This window comes from Vollenhovia emeryi, unplaced genomic scaffold (genome assembly GCF_000949405.1).
Source record: "Vollenhovia emeryi isolate VEMERY1.0 unplaced genomic scaffold, V.emery_V1.0 DF939173.1, whole genome shotgun sequence".
NCBI classification, from domain to species: Eukaryota; Metazoa; Arthropoda; class Insecta; order Hymenoptera; family Formicidae; genus Vollenhovia; species Vollenhovia emeryi.
The window spans coordinates 1,221,964-1,236,049 of record NW_011967193.1 but is presented as its reverse complement, the minus strand read 5'-3'; the positions used below and the strand labels follow the sequence as shown (position 1 = coordinate 1,236,049).

Here is a 14,086-nt window from a genome sequence, read left to right as displayed (position 1 = left end):
TTACAATTTTTACAGATGAAAATGAACGACTCCATGGATGGAGGAATGGATAATCCTATGCCCGAAGGGATGGGCGGTGGCATGGGTGGCGGTATGGGCGGCGGTATGGGAGGCGGCATGGGAGGCGGCATGGGAGGTGGTATGGGAGGCGGCATGGGTATGGGTCGCGGCGGTGTGATGCGAGGAGGCGGAAGAGGTCGCGGTGGCGGCGATAGAAATATGGCTAGCAGGTCGCAAGACGTGAGTTTACATGTTGTATATGAAGAGTTGTTAGCCAGAAGCCGGAACTGTATGTCGGTCCTTTTGGAATGAGAAGGGATCGACAGTTCCAACTTCCGACCAACAATTTTAGAGCTTAAGGTCCGGTTTTTTTTATTTTCTGGTTACCTGTTAATCAGAGGTTAGTCGATTCTTCATTTTTTTGTATATTATTGTCTGAGAAGAGACAGGCAGTCGACGGTGTGATGCGAGGAGGCGGAAGAGGTGGACGTGGCGGCGGCGATAGAAATATGGCTAGCAGGTCGCAAGACGTAAGTTTACATTGTGTGTATGAAGAGTTGTTAGTCAGAAGCTTGAACTGTATGTCGGTCCTTTTGGAAAGAAAAGGGATCGACAGTTCCAATTTTCTGGTTAACTGTTGACCTCTGGTTAACATTTAACCAGAAAATTAAAGACCGGGCCTAAGAGATAAAATTTTAACTCTCTACAGAGAGTATTGTTCATTTTGCCGCTACTTCTACCTTGCCGAAGGTGAAGAGAAATCTATAATGCATGATCAGTTCAAAATTTCAATCCTGACGAGTGTTAGATTGAATCTACAATTTTCTGCGTGTATACCATTCATCCGTAGCGACTGAACCAGATTTTTGTATTCAGGATCGATTGATGGAACGCGTCATGGCTATCAGCGGACCCACTCACGAGCTCCCGCCGCAGGATACGACGGAGAAGAAGTTCAGCGGCCGGAATCGTTTGTACGTTGGAAATTTGACGAACGACGTGAGCGAGGAAGAGATACAGACCATGTTCCAGAAGTTTGGAGAGATATCAGAGTTGTTTGTGAACAAGGAAAAAAGTTTTGCTTTTCTCAGAATGGTAATTATACGAGCCATATGTATAGTCACTTGGGCAACAGCATCGATACACGTCAACTTTGTGACAATATAAAATGATTATAATAATTACCGTTTGATGTGAAATGATAAGAATTTCTGGCTGTATAATTTTGAAATGATTATATTACATACAATTACTGCGACATTCCGTGCTTTTGCGGCATCAAGTCAGAGAATGATTGTTCTTCTGCGTTCCAGGATTACAAAGCGAATGCTGATACGGCTAAGCGTGAACTGGATGGTTCAATGCGCAAAGGTCGTGCGCTGAAGGTACGCTTCGCCCCCCATTCGTCGACAATCAAAATAAAGAATCTTACACCTTGGACATCCAACGAACTCCTTGAGAGAGCCTTCGGTGTATTTGGCGAAATAGAGCGTGCGATAGTAAAAGTTGACGACAGAGGTAAAAGTACTGGTGAAGGAATTGTCGAGTTTTGCCGGAAACCGTCTGCTCAATTAGCCCTGAGGAAATGCACGGAGGGCTGCTATTTTGTTACTGCGTAAGTCGGATTTTCGATAAGCTTTTTGACACGATCCCCGACGCCACGCTTGTTAGATGTACTCTAATCTGCAAGTGCCTAATGTAACAATTTTAGGGGTATAGAAAAGTAAAAGTTTCACATAGGAAACATGGTTGATTAGTTCCATTGATCGCTGTGTGCTGACTCGTGAAACACAAATTTATCATGAAAAGAAAGATATTGAGTATATAGAGTGGCGGCGCATGTAAAATGTAAAAAAAATTCCTGTTTTTAGTTCTCTTCGACCAGTAGTCGTTGAGCCGTTTGAACAGCAAGATGACGTGGACGGCTACCCCGATAAGAATTTACCACGCAAGAATCCGGATTTTTTCAAAGCACGTGAGATCGGACCGCGCTTCGCGCAAGTAGGTAGCTTCGAGCACGAGTACGGTACGAGATGGAAGCAGTTGCACGAATTGTACAAGCAGAAGGAAGAAGCACTTAAACGAGAGATGGCGATGGAAGAAGAAAAGCTGGAAGCCCAAATGGAGTTCGCGCGATATGAACACGAGACGGAACTTCTGAGAGAACGTATGTATTCTAATATTAATGTCTAAAGTGCTGCGTCTCTTGTTCCTTTATAATCATATAAATTGTCATATATCATATTACAGAACTGCGAATGCGCGAGGCGGATCGCGAGAGGCAAAAGAGAGAATGGGAGATGAAGGAGCGACAGGCCGAAGAGCAGAGAACGCGTGAGGAGGAGTTGAGACGGCGCCAACAAGAAGAAATGGCGATACGTATCAGGAGACAAGAAGAGGAATTGCATAGACGTCAACAGGAAAACAATTTGTTTATGCAGGTTTGTTGAGTAATGAAATCATTCAATTCACTATATTGTATTTTTATTGAAACTACAGATTCAATAAAAATTCACTTCAATCATTGTATACTGATGGTTGCATCTCTTTATGTTCTAGGAGCAGGCAATTCGCAGTGGTGGTGGCAAAAGTTATGATTCAGTCAGTAGCAATGATCGTGATGGATACGGCCAACCTGATGGTTAGTAATGATTTTTTACTTTAGGAAAGAAAAAATGATTTACAATAAAGATAAAACTATAATGTAGCTGCAATCTATGTATTGTACATATAGCTAGATGTACAATACGTGTCGTGGTTTTGGTTTTGAGCGAGTGGTTAGGATGACAGATGTGTCGTATACCGCCTTTTGATTGGGGTCATAAGGCCTATCTCTGTTGGGCGGGTCTTCCCTGAAAAATGCCTTCGCAGGCGGTTCCAGGGGAGATTCGCCTATAGTGCGGAGGATGGTCCAAAGAGAAGGGATTTTTAACCGGTATTTCCCGCTTCACGGGAGAGTCCTAGGTATAACCATCCAGGGATGCGATTACGTGCACCGATCGAATTCGAATTCGAGAAGGAATAGGCCATCCGATACCATTCTTCGTACATTAATCTATCATGGTTTGGGGGAAACTATCCTATAATAAATAAGTATGAACCATGAAAACTGTAGAGCAGAAACGTATAAGGAGTCGACTGATCGAATTCGATCGTGCACGTAATCGCAATCCAGGACTGCCTGATAGTACGCATAAAGGCGTTTTCCCTGCTCTCGGATAAAAAAAATTATGTACAACACTTGTAATCTTGTCGGCAGAACTAAACAACAATTTAGGGCTTTTTTTTCAGCATTGTCGTAATTTTGTTTCGTACTTTAATACATTTTTTGTTAATTTTTACAGGTGGAAGCGGCATGCCAGTGGTAATGTATCCCTTTTATTTACTATTTTCTTCTATAACTTATTGTATTACAGCATTAAGTTTTGTTTCAGTAATATTTGACTTTCTTTTTTAAACCGTTTTTTTTTATTGGGCGGTACAATTTTTGAAATGTATCCTCATGCGTTCTACGCAAATCTCATTTATTATAATGAGCGGAATACTGTGTCGTGCATGACAAGATGCAATTATTTATCTTGGTGTGTAACACCGTAAAGTTAAATTAGGTGGGTTAATGAACCCTTGATATTATCCCCAGTTGAGCATGCTCTTCAATATAAGCAGAGTTCTAATGTCTGCAAAATCAACAAATACTATTTATATTCTTGTTTCCACTTCTATACGTTGATGAAAGTATATATATATATATATATATATAAATCTATTATATTAAAAGATACTTGTAACATGTGGAGGAATCAATAATGTGCATAGTATTGAGACAACGGGAAATGACACTTCAATACTGCATGGAGTGTCGTCGATATTAACACTGATTTTAGTTACAAATTCCAGATGATCTCCGTTAACCGGCCTTGCCGTTTGCAAAGATCTGTAAACGATTATATAGCTGTTTCTGCTATTTAACTCATAAAACATATTTCTACTGACGAGATACGCTTTTGTTTTGCATCTAATCTTGATGCACGAACATTCGAATTTATCTACTCTCTGTTCTCTTTAAGATGCGAAATCTTCCACCGGAAATACCGATGACAATGACTTTACACTGAAAGTTTTGCTCAAAACCTCCCGACTTATGTGTTCTATATGTACCCATATGTATGAGCCAGCATGCGATGAACAGCGCAATATCTAAATTTTATCGTAACGCAAATTAATGAACTGAGACTTTCATAACAAGCACTTCACTACTCTCTGCTGCAAGCATTGCAGCTAGAAATAGCAACCATAATAATCATCATTAATCGACTTCAACAAACGAGTAAATTTTACTTTATAAGTTTTGTCATATACCAGTTTAATTGTTAATATACAGGGTGTTTCCTCTAAGTTGAGCACGTAGAATATCTCTGTTTCCTTTGATGATACGAAAAATGTCAAAGGACGAAAATTGTTCGATTCAAAGGAACTAATATTCTGATAAGCGAAAAATATTTTTTAGTGTTACCTTTTACACGATTTCAAGGTCATCGAAATTTTCTTAAACGAGATGACATATTTTTATTAACGCAGTGATGTAGAAACGTTGTGTAACGATGGTCATTTTGAACACCTTCTGTAAAAAAGACTATGTAATATCTTTGTACTATCTTATTTAAGAAAATGTCGATGACCTTGAAATCTTGTAAAAGGTAACATTAAAAAAACACTTGCTTATCAAAATATTAGTTTCTTTAAATCGAACAATTTTCGTCCTTTGACATTTTTCGTGTCATCAAAGAAAACAGAGATATTCTACGTGCTCAACTTAGAGAAAACACCCTATATATACATAGATATATATATAATAATTATTAATATATATACGTAGGACATTAGACAGATATTCTGTCATGATGTGACAATCTTGAGTTTTCGAAATTGACTTGTATGATCGCGCCACTTGGCCTCTACGATTATGATACGTATATTTTTAGTAATATATATTTTACTAAATATATTACTAAATAGAATATATTACAATCTAAACTCTTTATGCCTTCGAGAAATTATTTAAATCTATAAATATAACTGCCATATTGGTCTCTCCACATGATTGCAGACAGGAGACTCTGACCTGTTATTCTGTTGTAGCCTTAAGAGCAATTTTATTTACTATGGAACATGATTGACGCATTTTCGCCACTCGATATCACGACCCTTACATTTTTTTATTAAAAAAAAAGGGAATAGAATGTGGCAAGAGATTCCGTGAAGTACGGTTCCATGGTAATTCTACTGACCAAGAAATGCCCAACTAGACTTTCCTTCTAAATAAGTATATTAAGCTATTACTTATAAGGATATTTCCAAAGGAAATTTAATCGTGCATGCACATGTTTCTGCAAAGTCTCCAGCTAATTTGAATCTTGTTTAGTCACTCTGAACTTCATATAATCTTGAACACTTGAAAGCACGTTGTTTATAGAATGCTAGTGCTCTTGTATATCTTGATATATGCTGATTGTAGGAAGATTTTATGCATAGTACTGACTCGCAACACGATACATTTCTTTGAAGCATTACGAGCGCAGCGGGGACAGAGCTTGCTTCGAGACCTTGATCACGTCTCTTTGCTGCTCGCGTTTGCGCTCGGAGCCTCAAAATTATGTGGAAGCTCAATGTCAGTACTATTAAACGATGGAAATTATCTTCAGCGCTTTCTCTCAGAATGCGTGAAACTGATTTGGATAAAATGAATTCACCGTTTTTCTTGTTTTTCGGATATATTTACATCGTAAGCACTCATTAGGTTCTTTATTACTCTGATCACTCACGAGGTAGACTCGTTTATAATTTCTACCGAATATACAATTATACGACTAATAATTATGTCACTCTCTGTTGGGGCTGGGAAACTTTTGAAAAATTCTATTTAGGTCTACACAATTATAAAGGATAGGCGTACAAACCTACCAGTTTGTACTCTGTTACATCTTATGCAAACTGAGATATCGACAATTTCTGCTTACTCATTGTGCAATATGCAAAATGAAATGAATCTTTCATTCTTACTCTTATACCATAGGATCTCCAATATATATTGGCTGCATTGTTATCGAAGTAGCAATAATTCTCACATCAATTGGTCTTAATCGTGCTTCAACTCCAATTCGAAATGCGACTCCACGATACGGAATATAAAACGATTGTATTTAATGTTACGCTTGAAATGCAATTTTCGAGCTTTCGTATGTCGGGTTGAAGTTCACGATTAAGAAGAGTAATTGTACGTGTGCGATAAAATTACTAAGTTTCGCGTGAACAGCTGATGTTCGTTCACTCGCTTATAACAAAACAAGAGTGTTATCTGTCTAGGTTGGGCATTCTCTTGGTCTAGATTAACATGTCACGGAGCATATCCGCCAAAAGAGGTGTATTATGAGTAAGAGGAGTAATTATTGCAGTCTACTGCCGTCGATCACGCAAACAGCAATCTAACATTGTGTTTTCCCCTTTCTTTTCTATGTGATTTGACGAAAATTGACGATGACCTGTGCTGCTGTCAAACATGGATGGTCGCCCTGAATCGTACGGAATGTACTTGCGCGTACATTCACGCAATTCACGCGTTTCGTCCTCTGATGCGAACGACATTCTCATCAATGATTAACAACAAACTCTCGGCTCCCCTATACGATTCGCGTTCTCCGCGCGTCTCGGTAGGATCCGAAGTCATTTATGGACGCGTACAATATGGACCGCGGTAATCGAGGGGGTTATAATGATGATCGCGGGCAAATAATGGATTTAATGGACATGAGGGTTGACATGGGTAACATGGGTGGTGGTCGCGGAGGTAGCGGTGGTAGTGGACGTTGGCAGGGAAATGACAGAAATCGCCCGGACGATTATCCCTCCAAACGCCGACGATATTAAACATTTGCGCAGTACGAAATCTTACTTCGCTGATTACTTAGCGCTCTGCAAGCATCGTGCTATGTCCTTCGTTCATCCCTCACTTTCATATTGTTCACCTTGATAATCAACGAGGCAATGGGGGAGGAGGAGTAGTTGAGAAAGTCTAATATTCGCGAGTAAGATGGTGGACAGCAGCAGCATTAATATATACCGATTTCGAAAATTGCGCCTGAGAATGAACGATGATGCGAAGAGTTTGGACTTGAAACATTAATTATTAATGTTTTGATACTTTTGACGGATTCTGTGTCCCAGATGACATTTCTTCTCGATCATGTACTCCGATTGAATATCGATAACGATATTGATGTTATTGAAACGTTTTAGTCATCGGTTTGTTGTACGCAGTTGGGAAAAAAGGAGTCTGCTTTAAATTGCCATTTTTACGTTGAGATTAACGCAAAATATCATCAATTGAGAAGCAATATTCAACACCCCGATATACATATTATTGGACACAATTAATTCCGCAATTTTATCTTCGACTCCGAATCCTGGATTGAACATTACAAATTAGAGTCTTACTTCATAATTAGTATTTGTATTTTGTATTTGTGATATACAAGTAAAAATGAGATACGGTATTGTATGTCCATATAGATATTAGACGTGGATCAGTAATTTGAATTTTCATACTCCGCTTATATCACAAATATAAGATGCATACATTTATTATCAAGTAAGATTCGAAGTTACTTTAAAGGTCTTGGGAGATTGGAATAATAATTAAGATAATACCATAATTTTTTACCCTACAATATGGTTTCGTTCTGAATTCCTTTATTAACTCGTTCATTCTAAATTTGTACTGTACCATTTAATAATTATTTTGATAAAAAAAAGCATACCATATATTATTTATCATTAAAAAGAACTATTCTTAAATTTTTTTTGTTAACTAGACCGTACTTTACTTATTATTTTACACTTTTTATCTAAATTATAAAAATGTCAATGTGTAAGCAACGACGCAAAAGTCAAGACTAACGTTCTATTTTTCACGATTTGCAATATTTGGTTAATATCTTGTAAATTAGTATTGCGTTGTTATACTGGATATGCCAAGTGTGGCGGTTGCATCGTGATGCAAATTTATCAATTTCTAAATATTCTTCAGTAATTATCTTAGTATATAAGCTATTATACCTATATAATATTACACACACAAGTACATATACATACTTATGCAGTACTATCTGCAAATATAATATTCATTACTTTGTGAAGAATCTTAATCTATAGCAGCGTAATTAAACAAAATAAAGGTATATAATACAAACTCTCTTATATATCTTAGTTTCTAATATCAAATAATATTACTTCGCCTTCTATGAATTGCGCACACAACTGATCTTCTGTGAATTATAGATTATGGCTTTTGCTACCACATGAAATATCACATAAAATATTTGATGATCTTAATTTTGCTTTCAGTTCAACGATTTTCTATATCTTCTACGTAGGAAAGGTTTGATATATTGAGATTCTTAAACAAAGTTTCTCACAAATATACTCGGATGTTATTTGATTTATTCTTCTGAAAGAAATCTGATTAATATTTATTATTGTATATCCATATACAACTTGGAAAAGTTGCGATTTATAATAGTTGTAGACAAAGACAATGCGTTATAAAGATATACACCAATTAAAGCGTTCTGTAGAAAATGTCGATAGAATGTTTCGTACTGGTTGAGATTTCTCTGAATTTCCCAATAGGTAATTAATATATTTAAAATAGCTCTCAAAAACTTTTTTAATGTTAATGAAAATTTGAATTTATGTAATTATCTAACTATTATAATTATTATATCTGAAGTTTCTATTTTTTACACAACGGATGTGAAAGAAAGATATACTCTCTTTGTAATGTAAAAGCTACAATATTATAGTGTTTGTAATTCAAAAGAATTTCTGTACCAATGTTTTTTTTTATTATTTGTAATATTGGCATTTTGGTCTATTACTTTGATTCTATAAGAATCTTTATGGATAATAAGAGAAAAGCAATTTCCATCTTCAAGAATCTTCCACGTTCCAGTGCTTAATAATACTTATTTAGAACAATATAATTAATCAAGAGTCTTTTAATGGAGAGGAGACTACAATCACAAGATAGGCTTACTTACTCGAAACTGCTAGTCAATGAACTACCCGTTAACGAGGTGAGTAGATTTTGTAAAACTATTATGCGTCTTACTTTAATCTTCGGGTGGGACGTTAAACATTAAGCAAAAATTACAAAGTGATCGTTTATTAACCCTCTCACTAAACGTTCATCGGTAAGAGTATTATTCCTCTCGTTATGATTCTCTCTTTCGAAAAATTATACGCTAGAAAGGGAGAAGCGGAGACCGAAGATTACTTTGTAACGTTTGCTGGCAGACATTACTGTTGATTGGAATTTACTATAATATGCAACTAATATTTAAATAGGTGACCTTATATTTCGTGACACTTTCATCTCCGTCCCGCGTAAGGAAAAAGAACATTAAATCTTGGTCTAAATAATTATATGATGAATTAAGCACTTATCAGCCTAGAGCACTTCTTTCCACCTATGACAACCACAATATCTGGATATTTTGATGAAAAGGTTGTCTTGGTCTAGCTATTGAAATCTAGGCTGTGACGATAGATAATTAATCAAGTAACAAGTATAACAAATTCTTACTTTGTGCCACTTCGAGTGGCAAGGAATACTTGCGACAGATCACATTTATATCAATTCTGACAAACGGTTTTATTATATAGCGACGATCGAAAAACAATTTCGTGAAATGGTAAATGGGCATTGACCATTGCAAGTGACTTTATTAGGAAGGAAATGTTTAGCACGCAAGGATATCTCACATCTTGAACAAAAACTTAAATAGGAAATATAAAGATGTTTATAATTCACTAATTCTTAACATACGATGCAGCTTTATGAAATATTGCGTGATAGTAGAATGTACGTAAAAACCTAAGAAAATTTAGGGAGTTAAAAAATTTGTATCTTGATGCACCACAATCTCGTTAAAATGATATCTTTAACATAAACATAGACAAGTTACTCGTGACTTGCTTGTTTCTGTTGCACTAATAAAAAACTTCACAGAAAATACCAAGTTTCTGTATCTTAAATTTTTCTGAGGTTTTTATGTATTGGACAGAATATTAGAATACACTGAAAATTTGTTTCGTCTAGCGGAATCTGCAATTATTTTTGACCACCAATTAGAAACTCTCTATTAAATATATCTATTTCAAGTATAATAAATTTAAAAAAAAAGTTTCTCTAATTGAGATACAACTTATGAACTGGCATAGTGAGAATGTCAGCAAATATTTCGATTTATCGCGTTCTAGTACATTGCACATATTTTATGATCTACCACCTATAATTATTTTATTAGATTTTTAATTAGTATTTCTCAGCTTTCTAGATCAATATGAGACTTCAGGATATATTTATAACATTTTTTAGAAGATTACACAATACTAATATAATATACACACATATAAGTACATATAATACTTATATAAATATATTTTTAAGTTACTGTTATGGTATAAAAGTAAATTAATATACTGGTATTAAATTTTTGACGTAAAATATATAATTATCTGTTAACTGCTGTACTTACCAAACGATGCATCTTTGTAGATTGACGTTAATTGTATGCGGATATCCAATTTCTTAGAACTGGAATCGTCTGAACACAATATCTTTAATAAACACGTATTTATAACATGTCGTATGTTTTCAGATTGCAGTACCAGGTTGATCAAGAAAGCGCTGACAATATATAGGTATATTTTTAAATTTTTGATAAAAAAATCCTCACATTTAATTAACTTTATATGTCAATCAGAGCCAAAAAATATATATATGTATTATAAAATCTTATCAAGACTGCAATGATGATATTCTTTCGGGTCTGACGCCTGATGTCAAAAGTCTAATTCCAACGTGTACATTTCTTTTGACTGATGCAAGTCTTGAATCACATCTTGCTCATGAATTAATTAAATGTAACACTTAAGTACAAAACAGTTTGATTGACATGTTCAAAATTGTTTTACGATCAAACTTTTCTTTCGTATAGGTGCTTTTGGATTTCTCTTAAGCTTGCTTCAATTTTCGCATATATTGATAGACTTTTTAACACGATTGTGTGTTATGATGTAAAATTTTCATTTTAAAGATCCATGATATGCAGATGTGCCGATCATATCTGGAAAATATCGAAGTTGATGAATACTTACTGTACTTTGCAATATAATTTTTTTTGTAATTTATAGTCTGATGTCTTGAGGCAACGCTTAGGCTCGATGTCATTACACGAAGTAATGAACTTCATGTGTCCTGAGGTTGGTAATCTTCAAGTTCTTTCTCTGCTCTTATTGTTCGCGACTATATTCTTCATATTAATTCTTATTAATTTATCTGTGATGATAAATTTTATAAATGATTCTAATGATTTTTATTATCCTAACGTGTACTGAATAACTAAATTAACGCCAGATTTACGTGACATAGGATTACACATATATCGCTAACTCTATTTTTATTTCTGTATTAAAGGGAAATCCGTAATGAAGAACGTAACATAAATTGGCGCATAAAACACATAAATTGTGCTTTAAAGGTGAGAATATTGGATTTTATTAAATTGTGCATACATATGTATCAATAATACGTAAACAAAAGCATAGCAAGACTGCAATGATGATATTCTTTCGGGTCTGAAACCTGATGTCAAACAATCTAATTCCAACGTGTACATTTCTTTTCACTGATGCAAGTCTTGAACTACTCGTTGTCAGTTAATTAATTAATTGTCTATATGTGTTTTTCATAAAAATGTTTTGTGTAGGGATTACAAGGCGCACTCTTTCTCTGAAGAGTACTTTTCCATCAGCAAGTAGCTGGAAGCTACTTTAGCTTTAGCTTTTTGATAGAAAGGTAAATTGCTCGCTGTACTTATTAGTTAATCTTGTATTCAACTTTTTATTCTTGTAGAAAGTCAAACTATTAGACAACGAAAAATCCAGTTGGACCACTTTCGTCTTAATAATAAAATCGACTAACTTTCGAATAAAAATTTTTGTTGGTATATTTTGTTAGCATTTGCGAGAGGAATAAGTAAATATGAGTGGCACAGACGAAACTTTTGTGATAATTCATAAAATTAAACTGATGAATAACTGGCTAGAGTCCTGAATGAAAGATGAGAAACCATTCGTTCACATGCTGATTCGTGACCACGTCTCAATTTTTACCGTGACAGTCATTTGCGAAAATAATCCATTTCTATTTGTTGCAGCATTCTATTCAGAACGGGTCAGCGGGGGCGATCGAAACTTAATTATTCAAATATATTGATGTTTTAGATTTGAATAAACATATTCTTTTATTAAAAATACCATGTTAACGTATTTATTTTATTGTATTATCTCTTCCGACTTGTATCATAAGGTATCATTATTTAGCGGATATGAATGGGAGTCGGCAGGCAAGGACATCAAGATAAACGGGTACTGACATGTTCAGACGTTTCAGAAAAATATAATAATTATATATATCGTGAAAAAAGCTTTGACAAAACATTTTATTGTTAACCGCAGAAAAAGCCATATACACTTTCACACAAAATCGATCATAGTTCGATAATAATATTGATAAATTTATAATTGAAATGTACATAAATATAAAGACGACGATGATGTTGCACGTTCCTCTCGTGTGTGCCAGAACTGTAGAAAAATTATCTCGAATATTTTTCTCGCAACGCTCGTTGAACAACTTATTATTCGGTGATGATATGGGCGTGTATTATGCAGTTCCTTTCCTTCGCTTAGATGACGATGCTTGTAAGTTGCGTTCTGAGGTGCGCGTTTGTAAATTCACAGAGCTTTGACTTCACATATGAGATGCGATATATTTAAACTCGAATACACGGCCGGAGCGGGTGGAAGGAACGATTTTTGGTGTTTTTTTGCGCTTCTATAAATCTATCTAACCCTATATACTTTTAGCCGCGACGGTCAAGTGCCATATAATGTATTTATATATTTATATATATTTTTTTTTTATTGGTACTATCCGAACGCAGCACGCACCTTTGTTTTTATATCGCAAGTACAGATTAACAGTAGCGACTTAAATGTTCACACACTGCGTGCTCTATCGTATAAGTTTCTATTTTTTTTGTAATTTTATATAATATATATATATATATTTATATATCTCTCTTTTCTTCTAGAATTCCTTTGCGATGGTCTTAATTTTTTTTTAATGAGATATTTTATTCCTCTTACTATCGTATTGCTCGACCAATGCCTCGAGAAACCTGCGCTCAACTTGTACCAATAAAATCCGCGATCGTCCCCTCAGTTATTTCTTTCCTCCATCGTTCAACATTATCTCAATTATACTTTTATCTGTTAATACTTATTAAATATTCTTTTAATTATTGTAGATCACAGACAACTTGTTCTTAGTCCATAAAAACAATTCAATTATCTTTTTTTTCCCCCATAGATTACCGATGTGTGTAGTAGAGTTGTGTCTCTTTTTGCAGTGATGTATCGTGTACGTGTGTGTGGGTATTGCTCGGTGTGTATGGTCGCAAAAAACAGCGCGAATCCCGGAAACGCGAACCGATGTCGAGCGATAATTTACATATGGTCTTGTTTCGCACATCTCGCCCGGTTGCCGCATGGAACACTCGTATATTTTCCAAGGATGAAAACTCCAGGGTCGCAAAACGAATTTACACATTTTCAGTGTGCATTCGAAGTTTCGATACAAACGCTATAACTAAGTGCACACGGGCATCTCGAAGTAATGCCGGGTACTCCCGGAGTTTTCATGCGGCAGGTGTTTGGTCGATATCCCAGGCGATGTTAACGCTAAAATCATAACGTAGCGCACGGCTAATTATGTTCACGGCCGACATTGAGACGTTAATAAGACAAAGCCGTTCCTTTTAAGCCCGAGAAGTAGCACGAAGCTCGTTACGACTGATATTATCGAGATTACGATTTATTTTAAACCACTGAGCACCAAGTACGTTTCACCCTAAACCTGGAGTTGCGGAGCAGCTCAAAATTTTGTCTTATATAACGTTAA

General features: G+C 35.5%; 1 protein-coding gene across 4 annotated transcripts; it reads left to right on the top strand.

Moving 5' to 3' along the window:
* Positions 1-12,377, top strand: LOC105563648 (protein no-on-transient A-like). Of its 4 annotated transcripts, XR_001009054.1 has the most exons (13): positions 1-240; positions 444-530; positions 877-1,095; positions 1,314-1,615; positions 1,872-2,167; positions 2,251-2,441; positions 2,560-2,641; positions 3,345-3,364; positions 10,719-10,761; positions 11,254-11,322; positions 11,537-11,600; positions 11,829-11,917; positions 12,279-12,377. XR_001009054.1 is itself a non-coding variant. In XM_012015405.1 (9 exons), exons 1-9 carry the CDS (start codon positions 16-18, stop codon positions 6,922-6,924), a joined length of 1,635 nt encoding a protein of 544 aa, XP_011870795.1. In that variant the 5' UTR covers positions 1-15; the 3' UTR covers positions 6,925-7,848. The 4 variants fall into 4 exon arrangements, 3 of the variants coding, with proteins under 3 accessions (XP_011870795.1, XP_011870798.1, XP_011870796.1); XM_012015405.1 differs by lacking the exons at positions 10,719-10,761; positions 11,254-11,322; positions 11,537-11,600; positions 11,829-11,917; positions 12,279-12,377 and adding an exon at positions 6,712-7,848; XM_012015408.1 differs by lacking the exons at positions 10,719-10,761; positions 11,254-11,322; positions 11,537-11,600; positions 11,829-11,917; positions 12,279-12,377 and adding an exon at positions 6,849-6,928.
* The last annotated feature ends 1,709 nt before the right edge of the window (positions 12,378-14,086 follow it).